This window comes from Notothenia coriiceps, unplaced genomic scaffold (assembly GCF_000735185.1).
Source record: "Notothenia coriiceps isolate Sejong01 unplaced genomic scaffold, NC01 NC01_scaffold00016820, whole genome shotgun sequence".
Classification (NCBI taxonomy): Eukaryota; Metazoa; Chordata; class Actinopteri; order Perciformes; family Nototheniidae; genus Notothenia; species Notothenia coriiceps.
In genome coordinates this window covers 24,804-35,852 of record NW_011349521.1, presented here as the reverse complement: position 1 = coordinate 35,852, position 11,049 = coordinate 24,804, and the positions used below count along the sequence as shown (strand labels likewise).

The following is an 11,049-nucleotide window of genomic DNA, read 5'->3' as shown; positions in this document are numbered from 1 at the left end:
TGGAGGGATTATATCTCTTCGCTGGCCTGGGAGCGCCTTGGGATCCCCCAGTCAGAGCTGGTTGATGTGGCGAGGGAAAGGAAAGTTTGGGGCTCTCTGCTGGAACTGCTACCTCCGCGACCCGACCACGGATAAGCGGGAGAAGATGGATGGATGGATGGATGGAATATAAGTTCAAAGGGTTGCATGCACTGTCCGGGCTTCACAGTTGAAACGCTTAATGTGGTTTCACTTTCATATGTTTATGAATGTGGCACAACAAAAAGTCAACAATTCACTTTTTTTTGTATTCCTCAAGGAAAACCAATCCATCCAAGTATTTGTTGGTTTGCAACAGTAGAACAAATGGTGGTTCTGTTTACCTAATGCCATGTTGTTGTCGTTGTCCTCAGGGTGGAGTCCTCAGATGAACCGGTGTACGAGAGTTTGGAGGAGTTTCACGTCTTCGTCTTGGCCCACGTCCTCAGACGACCCATAGTGGTGGTGGCTGACACCATGCTGAGGGACTCTGGAGGAGAGGGTAAATATGCCCAAGGCCTCATATGCAGAATTTACACTCAAATTGTCAGAAAATCACTAGGAATATTTATCAGTTTCCTACCATTTGCCTGAGTTATCCTAATAAGAAAAGCACAATCCATCTGGTATCTGAAGCATGGGAAAACAAACAAACAATACAAACTAATGCCAGATATTATACGACCCATTTCAGTCAAATAAAATACAATAATATCCTATAAAAATCCAACTGGAGCTGAGGTAACATCTTTATTAGTTAATAGTCTGTTTATTCCCTTTGCACTGTTGAGACACATGAATGACTTTCTGATACTAGAGGTGACGACAGTCTTGTTATAACATTAATGCAGCTCTCATAATGAGGTGACAGTTGGAATCAGATAGAACTAAACCTCCAACTAGTGAAATAGTGATTTAATTTATTGATAGAGGTGAAAGCTCATATTATTTTTAGCTCAAACTGTCTTGCGGTCGCCCTTTCCTGCTGTTTAATGTCCTTGTTTCTCTTCCCTAGCCTTTGCCCCCATCCCGTTTGGAGGCATCTACCTACCGCTGGAGGTGCCAGCTGCCAAGTGCCACCGCTCGCCCCTCGTCCTGGCGTACGACCAGGCGCATTTCTCTGCCCTCGTCTCCATGGAGCAGAGGGACGGCTCCAAAGATCAAAGTAAAGGTCAGCGTCGTTGATCTTGATTATCATCCATGTGTTTGCTTTTCATACTGCCTCGTAGGAAGCAGTTGAAATTCATCACAGAGAGATTACAGAGATACAATTTAACGTCAATAAAAGTACTTCAGTTATTTTCATCTGTAAATATGTGTAGGCGTTTACAGTTTTCCGACGGTACTAGCACCCACTTTACAGCTTGGTGCCTTTGCTTGATGACTCATTCTTTTTTTCTTTAGTAGTTTATTTAAGAATGGTGACTAATGGCCATTACGCTTTTGAGTATATCCACACACACCACACACCACGCAAGCAAATGACCACCTCCCTGAGTTAAGATTTAGATGCCAGTTCCACCACCTAAGATTTGTAGTTAAAGTACTACTCTGATTTGGATACAATATGCTTTGAATAACTGTCAGTCTATTTTCTTTTGCTAATGCAGCTAATGCTAATATAATGCTATTTTCTTTTCCTCTCACCCTACAAGAGTTCGATTTTGGAGAGCACTGAATAAGTGTGGTGCACAGATGAACTTTATCCTTATATTTCAGGACATAGCCCAGACGTTGTATTGTTTACCAGTCTAAAAATATCACCTTTGACCGTCCAAAGGCAACATTGGTCAGACATTCCAGACTGAATGTTCAAACAGAAAGTGAACAAATTGATTGCTCTCAGAAATATTTCTGTCTGCAGACATGGCAGTGCTGGATTTAAACGTTTTATCTGTTTTGCTAAGAATACTTCCCCCCCCCTCTCTATCAGCAGTTGTGATCCCTCTCACTGACTCGGAGCACAAAATGCTGCCTCTGCACTTCGCTGTGGATCCTGGGAAAGATTGGGAGTGGGGCAAGGATGACACAGACAACGTGATGCTGGCAAGGTATGTTCTCCAAAACATCTTACATATTTACCAAGGAATTTTTCCGACGTGCTCTTAAGAATCAAACATGTGTACGTCTTTAGTGACAGCTGTCCCTTCAGCACAGAGTGTCAGTGTGTAGGGATTGACCGCTGACTTCGGATTAGAGACACTTGGTGCCAGTGACAATTAGATTAGCTCTAAATACCTTCTATGAATGGAGCGGGGAAGGAGCGCAAAAATAGCAGCTCGGTAAAAATAACCGTCCGTCGTATTTACGTCACGGATGATGACTGTGGATGTCTTACTCAGACCGGATGGTGGACAGAGGTGACATTATAAAAGTGTCTGTTTATATTGTTTGTAAAAGGTCATTGGCTAGTGCAGGGCATGATGGACAACAGCAAGATGCTCTAAGTGCTATTAACCGTAGCATTCAGAGCCACTTTAACAGTTGTTGTTAAGCAGCAGCACGCAAATCAATGAGTTTTTATTACTGGTCTACAGAAAGACAATCTTCAACAGGGCTGTCAAACTCAATTTGAGATAAAGTGCCACACTCTGTATAGCATAATATGATCTCAAGTAGGCCAGCCAAGTAACACCATTACATAATGACCTTTAAATAACCACACCTTGAAATCATTCCCTTCTTATAGTGTAAAGAACTACATCTGAAGGTTTACATTTAATGAACAATCACTTACCAAACAGATTATGAACAGCCTGAGTTGGTAGCTGATCTCTAGACACACCTGACTGCTGTGCTCTCAAACCGGCCAACTGTTTACTTATCTTCTCCTCTGTTCTCAGTTGCTGTGTTGACTCCGGTACATAATTAGATATTATGTTCATTGAAAGCTAAAAAGGGGATGTGCACACACCAAGCACACTGGCTTCGATTTGAACTCTGCTAAGAAATAGGAACTAGTACATTTGTTTTGGAAAACACGACCACTCTTCTGTCCACTTTTCTCTATTTTTTTTTGGTAAAAAAGTTTTTCACCATGAACAGTAGCCTTTTGTTCTGAACAGCGTTGTGTCACGTAACAAAATCTTTTGATTAACTATGCAAGCTTTGAATCTATACCGTTTCCAGCGTAGGGCCTGCTAATCTTTTTAGGACACTGTGGCCCCCGGTGGACACATATGAACACCAGCACATTTGATGGAATAACTGGAATTACCTACTTCTATACAATCTTTACATTTGTATTAAAAGGAATGGTTTTATTTATTTTTAATGGAGTAAGCTTCTCTGCCTACATTCACAGTATGATATTTTAATAGTAAAGCTGCATTGATGTCTTGTAAGTCATGTTGATGTTTCTATTGCTTGCTGCATATTCGTGTTCTGTCAGACAGAAAGAACATAATATAAGGGCATCATTGACTTCCTAAACATCAACATAATTACATTTCCATAGTGACAACACTTGAGTTCTTGAAGAGAAAGCGAGTCTCCTCTCACTGTTTTGTTTTTCTCTCCCTCTTTCTCCCAGTGTGGCTCTTTCTTTGGAGGCCAAGCTCCAGATGTTGCACACGTACATGACGGTCACCTGGCTGCCCCTTCCTTGCGAGGTAAACATGAGAGGCCACACATCCATTGTTGCAGCCAATAATATGTTTTTGTTATTTTTTTGAACACTGGATGGCGTAGTGGTGCAACGGGGTATTAAAGTGACCTCAGCGCGGTACAGGTGTGAGTGTTTGGGGCTGTTATGGGCAAACAGTTTTTGAATGTGTTGCCATACACACGCAGGTTTTTGGTTGAAAATAAATGGTATTTCAACTTTGTCGTCATTGGAGAGCGCACACGTCCGACTAGTAAATCATAGCTTAGCAATCCCTCTGAGATATTGAGTGGCAACAATCACCACATCCATCCTGAGTCATGTTAACTCCTCTACAGCATGGAGGCTTATAAAACGGTCTCAGCCATCAGATGTTACCACAGCTTTAATTGGACAAACTTGTTTTGCTTAAACTTATTTTGCCATGGCAGTCCAGATAAATCACAGATAAGAAAGACAAGTGAATTATATTTTAACTATCCATGAAGGCTGGTGGAGGATTCCAGAGTAATTCAGTATCTTACCATCCAAATTGAGTTTTGAAAGTAAAAGGAAACCACAACTCGTAATGTCATTATCAAACAGACGCCAAAGCTGCTGGTAGCTGCTTGTGGTTAGTGTTCATTTCCCACACTCATTATAAACGAGGTAATATATTTTCCTTTTCCATCAGACCAGCTGCCCCCTGACTGCTGTACACAGCGTTTGTGAAAACAAAGTACACTGGGCCATTCAGGTCATTAAGTCATGCCATGAGACGCCATGACAAAGCTCCTCTTGTGGGCCACTTGCTTGAAAGAACACGTTAATAGCAGTTTCATGGTTAAGCTGCAGCGAGTCTGTAATAAACTATAATTTAAGAGGATTGTTCTGATTGGAAATGGTATCAGAGGATAGCTGTGTGGTGGCCATTGTTGTTGGAAGGTTCTGTAACTGCTTCGTGTTTCAGAGCAGTGCGTCATCATGTAGGTCAATGCCTTTTTCAAATGCAGCAGTGTTTATTTTAGAGCTTCCTTTAGCATGTTTGTAGATATGGAAAGACATTTGGAAACTGAGTCCTTTGCATGGGTCTGCAAAAAAACAGGTCAATGAATCATTGTTTTCACATTGTTTTTTCCCCATACCTGACGGGCCCCTTTACTGCTAGAGTTTTTTGGGGGGGATTTCTTATACACATATTTTAACCATTGAGATTTGGTCAGCAGATTATGGCCTGATGTACATTTTGATGCAGTATTTCTCACTAGTTTGTGTTTTCTGCTTTGTTTACTTGCAGCAAGCCCCTCTGGCCCAGCCCGAGTCTCCCACAGCATCAGCAGGAGAGGACACCCGAACGCCTCCGGACTCAGGAGAGTCAGACAAGGAGTCAGTCAGCAGCAGCTCCAACGGCAACGGTGACACAACCACAGCATCAACGGTCAATGGAGGAGGAACCTTAGCCAAGAACAGCTCCTCTTCCTCATCAAGTTCCTCCAGCAGTGGATCGGCTGGGGCTGGGGCTGGGGCTGGGACAGGAACAGTGGGGAAGGACAAATCCAAGAAGGACAAGGACAAGGACAAAGACAAAGACAAGGACAAAGACAAGGACAAAGACAAAGACAAGAAAAGGGCAGACTCTGTGGCCAATAAGCTTGGCAGTTTTGGAAAAAGCCTGGGCAGCAAGTTAAAAAAGAACGTGGGCGGTCTGATGACGGGAAAGAACGCCGGAGCTGGAGGCGCCAAGCAGGACGCTGTGGAGAAGAAGAAGGGCTCGTTTAGGGGGAGGAAGGGCAGCAAGGATAGCTCGCCTTCAGCCCATGTCTCAGAGGATTCTGGGAAAGGCTCCCCCTCCTCAGGTAGCGAGCGTCTCAACGGAACAGGAAGCAGTATGAGCAGCAGCGGAGGGAGCAGTACTGAGGGCGAACAGTACAAATACAGCGCTGATGTCAAGGTCAGCCTGGGCATCCTGCGGGCCGCCATGCAGGGCGAGAGGAAACTCATCTTCTCCAGCCTCCTCACGACCAGCAACCGGCAGCCCTTCCAGGAGGAGATGATCCAGCGGTACCTTGCAGATGCAGAGGAGCGCTTTCGGGCCGAGCAAGAACAACAGCGGCGTGACACAGAGAGGAAGGGCGTCACCAATGGCGTCCAGCCCCCTAAGAAGGAGACGGTTGTCGGAACAGATCTAACGTACCGGCCTTATGAGACCAAAGAGGAGCTGTCGGAGAACTCGTCACCTACCTTTAACGCTCTCAAAGCCTCTCCTTTGACCTCCTCTATGTACTCTGGTGTTGTGCCCATCCCCCGGCCCTCCTTCATAGATCAGTCCCCTGCCGCAGCGCCCCTCACCCAGCACCTTCATATGCACGACTACATGGACGCTAGGCGCCAACTAGCTGGTGGCTCCCCTGCAACCTCCTACCCTGGCCTACCCTCTTACGCCACCCTCCCCCGGCACTGTCCTGCAACACAGGCCCCCTCCCATCCCCAGTTCAATAACTCTCAAGGCCCCGCCTCCCTGAGTCCCTCCCGCCTCACGCCCTCGTATCCACCTGAGTTTGATCCACCGGATTACCCCGGGTCTGAGCCCGCTGGGGGGAGTTACACCAACGGCTTCCGGGACATGCGCTCCAACTTAGACTCACGGGGTGGGCAACCGCCCGTCAGACACTACTCCCTGGGCAGCGCCGGGGGTCTGGCCGGCCTGCAGTCCAGCCGCTGCCGGACAGCCAGTTGCACCTACTACGGACACCCCGAGACGGGCAACTACTGCTCCTACTGCTACAAGGAGGAGCTGAAGAAGAGGGAGCCCGAAGCTGCCATCCACAGGTTCTGACGGGCCGTTGCTATGGCTTGAATTTGATGAGTGGCCTTTTCAGTTTAAATTAAAAATAATGGCTGGGGCGGATCGGCCTCTGAGTGGACAAGAGGAAGGCACAACCAGCTCCCTCCTTTTTTTTTTTATAGCTATGTCACTTCCTGTTGGAATAGACGCCCTCAGAAAGTGGCATACAGTCGGCACGACTTCAGAATAAACAGGGTGGATTCTGGCTGCTGGGGTCACATGTTAGACCGTAGAATACATTAACTGCACTTCTGTTACATTTTGCTGTGGCTCTTATGCAGGCGTTGTGTATGAGCGTGTGTGTGTGCGTGTGTGTTTGTTTGTGTGTATGTGTGTGAGCTGCAGGCTCTCCTCCTTTATCAGTTTAACGCCTTGCTACTGTCTCCTCCTAGTGGAGAGAATGTATATGGCAGGCACCGTACATAACACTCAACACACAGATACAGTTCATGCACACACATACACTAAGTCAGACTCACACTACTATACACACAGAGATGCAAGCACAAACAGAAAAGGCACGAGTGTCTCCGCTCCATGTTGTGATATGTAATAATGTTTGGATTGGTTAATTAAGGGATGTATGAGCATTTTGAAGTCACATCTGTCTGTGGTGATTTCAGTGTTATACCGATTTACACTACTGTTACTAGATGCTTGCGTCATATGTACCTCGGGAAACAGCAGAATTAATCCTTGTCGATTTGCTTTTTCGTCAATCTCCATTTGCATAATGCACATTTTAAGTACCGTGCAATGCTAATGATGAAGCTCTCTGTGGGCTGCTGTGGTGCTAATGTTTCAGAATGCAAACACAGGAATGTCCTTGCATTAAAGGCACTTGCTCTCCCACTGTCAACCTTTTGGCAAAACACTATACATATAACTTTAAATTAGATTATTAACTGATTGAAGGTTTGATGCAATCGGTTACAATATTAACTAGGCATGATTGAAGGTATTCGACATCAACATAGCACTACTGTAAGATACTGTTCCCAGAGCCTGATCCAGAGTATTTCATAAGTTTGTTACAATGTTTCTCTTTCTGTGTTGGGTCTTCCTCATTCTGTGGCAATAGTTGCCGTTGAGGTATTTGCTTATTGTTGCCAGCACAGGCATGCAATAATACACCCACAAAAAGTCTACAAAAACACTACAAAATGTCACATTCAGCACAATAGTTTTGAAGATAACCGTCACATGGCGCTAATGGGGCTGGGGAGTATATGGATATGATATCGATATCGTGATACCAAAATAGATATCGTCTTGGAATTTTGAAAATCGTAATCGGGCACAGTCAACCCCTGAGAAGGAGATAATACAGAAAATTAATCTTGTGAAATTATATTTTCTTTATATTGCCCAGCCGTGCCGTTAAAAAGTTAAAATATTGAAATGAAACACATTTTTGGATTTCAAGCAAATGAACCTTTTCTTCTTAAGCGAGTGACATAACCTTGCTCCGAAGCCGTGAACATTTCTGCAGTTGTGACAATTGTCTCTGGTTTCTGTTTGCATGACGCGAAGGTACTCATGTACTATTGTTGGATGTTGATACCCAATAACATGCACATTGTATTGACAAATTATGGTAATAAGTTATGAGCACTGGCATTTCAGCTTTTGAAATGCCAGTGCTCTGGTGTTTGAGAAATGTGAAACACGTTTCTATTTCCTGATCACACAAAAGATCATACATTCATGCTGTCCGTTCTAATAGGACATCTTAACGCTGATTGGTTTGGTCACCGCACTGCAAATTCTGACGTTCTACTGAAGGCAGTTTCTTAATTTCTGGCATTCGTCCCGCCAAATCCAGTCGCGTATTGTCTTTTTGCACAAATTCAAGCACTTTCCTGATGTCCATAGATACAAAAGTTTTTACTGTTTTTGAAGTGGCCCGACTGTTTGACCTTTTGTCCATCTCTGCAGACACTGCCACCTCTGTTCACGGGGATTCAGGGGCGCAGGCCAGGAGGGTTTCTCTGACGGATTCAGTTACTACTATAGAGCTACAGCATTTTGGTGCCACCTTCTAACTCAGTTTCCTAGTTGCCTTTTTCAGCATTTGTCCTCGTGGCATCGATCCTGTTTGTACGTTGTGCAACACAAACATCGAGTATCCACTGCTTGCTTTTTGCCTGCAGTCTTTACTACTACTGCCCAAAAAAAAAAAAAATCATTAGAATTTTTTTAACGTGTTCTAGCTTTTGAGATAATGCCATTATCTTTTTCAGTTAGGCATATCAACGTTGATACCGGCTGATGTTTTGTCTTCCTTATTAGTTACACATTGAAAGCTGTTTTAGTTGTAATAATGTCAAAATGACTACTTTAATTCTTGTGATTATTCCCCTATAAAAGCCATGGTGAGGACTTTCTTTTCAGGCAGTGTGACTCTTATTGATTGAATCTGTTCTTTGGCATCAAGTCTAGAAAAAGCACAATTTAGTATGCAATTCACTGCCTTGCCCAGCTGAGGGCGCTCTTGTTTCGTTTTCCTCTTTCCTTAGTGTTTTGTAGCTTACTCTAGCTACCTAAACTATAAAAAAACATAACCAAAATACTAGAAAATATTTTCAGTAGTGTTCATTTAACGCTATGTAACACTATATTACAATTTGTTCTATGTTGCTAAAACTGTTCAAAGAAGAAGGGAATTTTTTTTGCTGTGCATTAAAAGAAACACTTGAGTTTTCATGACAATAAAACGCTTAAAAAAATGCTATTCCCCCAAAAAAACATGTGCATTTGCTGTGTTTATGTGTGTTGACATGTGTCCGTGCACTAGCATTTTTAATTCAGACCCATCAAGTGTTCAGGTGATGCCTGTTTTAAAAAATGTCTCAGTGTGCATACTCTCTTTCCCTCCCTCCAAAGTAATAGTGAGCTTACAAAACCATTTTTATTTTTTGCAATGAAACGGATGCCTCAGAAACATGTAAGACATCAGACTCTACAGGCTACAAACACTTTTTTGTATTTAAGAAAAACAATGAGAGGTTGTATAAATATGTTCCAAGTTATTTTTGTAAGCCCAAAGTTTTACAGTGTTTTTAAAAGGGTAAGAATGTATATTGTTGGATACTGAAACAGGTATGGATGATAAGCTTGTTAGAGCCTGAATTTGGTGTTTGACAGAAAGTGACATTTTGGCTGTCGAAGGCGACTTAAAGAAGAGCCTCTTGATTTATCGAGGCTTTTTCATTGCAAACTAATTTCCTCAATGCAGACCTAATAAAACACCATTTGAGAATATATATTTATAGTGAGATTTTTTTATAGGTTTCCTTGTGGAATGTTTAGTTGCGACACTTTAGGATGTTCTTTCTCACGTGGCTAATTGTCTAGCAGTCTGGCTTTTATTTGTTTGTTGCTTTTTTGATTTGTACATTTGTTTACTTTTTTTCTACAGCCACCAATTCGTGCTATGCTAAAACATGACAGCAGCGTTCTTGTTGACCCGGCTCGTTTGCTCCCAACCAGAAGAGAAATGGCTCAGAATTAGTTTTGCAACACAACTGACCGGATATATTTTTATATATTGTACAACACTGTATTTTCTGTGTGAACAGAATTATCCATCATCAGTGACATTAACATGGAATACTTCGAGTTGCATGGGACTGGAACTGTTGCATGTAAATGGCAATCCATTTTACCAAATTTGTGCATTATTTTAACTTTCAGTTGTCCTGGTATTTTGATCTGTTTTTATTTTGTATTGTTTTGATGTTTTTTTTAAGAGGAGAGCCCTAAGGCTGTGTGACAGTGCAATCTGGATAGAAAGAACATCAGATTTTATGTTAGGTTATTATTATTATTTTAATTATTCTTTTTTTTTTGCACCGTTTGAATAAATTCTCATTGTATTTCAAAAATGCTTTGCCTCCGCTCTTTTCTTCGTAAATTATAAAAACTAACTTATGGGATTCAATTCTAACATAAAATATGATTGGTAAGTATGTGGTAATGATATAAAGAGGAAACAAAATGATTAAACCGTTTTGTCATACATAAAGTCTTAGCACTAGGCTAAACAATCTTGGAATTAGAGACTGAACAAATTGTCATATGACAGAAAATAATCAACATTTATCTACAATATAAGTTGATAGTTGACTATAAATCAATTAAATATTCAGTCAAGCTAAAACGGGCAAGCATTTCAGGCTCTCAATTGTGAAGATTTGCTGCATTGTTTTGTGTTATCTGATAAGAAACTGAATATCTTTGTATGTTGGAGTGTTTGTCAGACAAAACAAGCGATTTGAAGAAGTCACATTTTACATAGATTTATGTCTAAAACCAATTATTTAAGCAAGATTGTTTAAGATGTGGGGGTAGTGGTGTGAGACTCGTCTTACTAGACAATACCAGAAAACTCAAGGGTTACTGTTAAATAGTTTTCACCAGAGATACAGGGGCTCCAGAGACAACAGAATAGGAACCAACAGAGATCAGACATTTATGTTATTGTTAAAACTTACAGGTGTTACTGAGTATTTATTGTTATCTGTGTCATGCTGTATGAAACTAGCCTTGTTACATTATACATTGTCGAATAACTCCAGCTCAGATGATGCAAGGTCCTGTG

At 42.2% G+C, this 11,049-nt stretch overlaps 1 protein-coding gene across 3 annotated transcripts in view; it reads left to right on the top strand.

Moving 5' to 3' along the window:
- The window catches only part of otud7b (OTU deubiquitinase 7B), a 46,972-nt gene extending 38,341 nt beyond the window's left edge, over positions 1-8,631 (top strand). Inside the window, exons 8-12 of one of the 3 annotated variants that reach the window (XM_010776197.1) lie at positions 393-520; positions 1,034-1,183; positions 1,952-2,069; positions 3,551-3,629; positions 4,899-8,631. In XM_010776197.1, coding sequence (XP_010774499.1) covers positions 393-520; positions 1,034-1,183; positions 1,952-2,069; positions 3,551-3,629; positions 4,899-6,437 — 2,014 coding nt within the window. In that variant the 3' untranslated portion in view covers positions 6,438-8,631. Of the gene's footprint in view, positions 1-392; positions 521-1,033; positions 1,190-1,951; positions 2,070-3,550; positions 3,630-4,898 lie in introns of all 3 variants that reach the window. The other 2 variants (XM_010776196.1, XM_010776195.1) reach the window with 2 other exon arrangements.
- Positions 8,632-11,049: the final 2,418 nt, after the last annotated feature.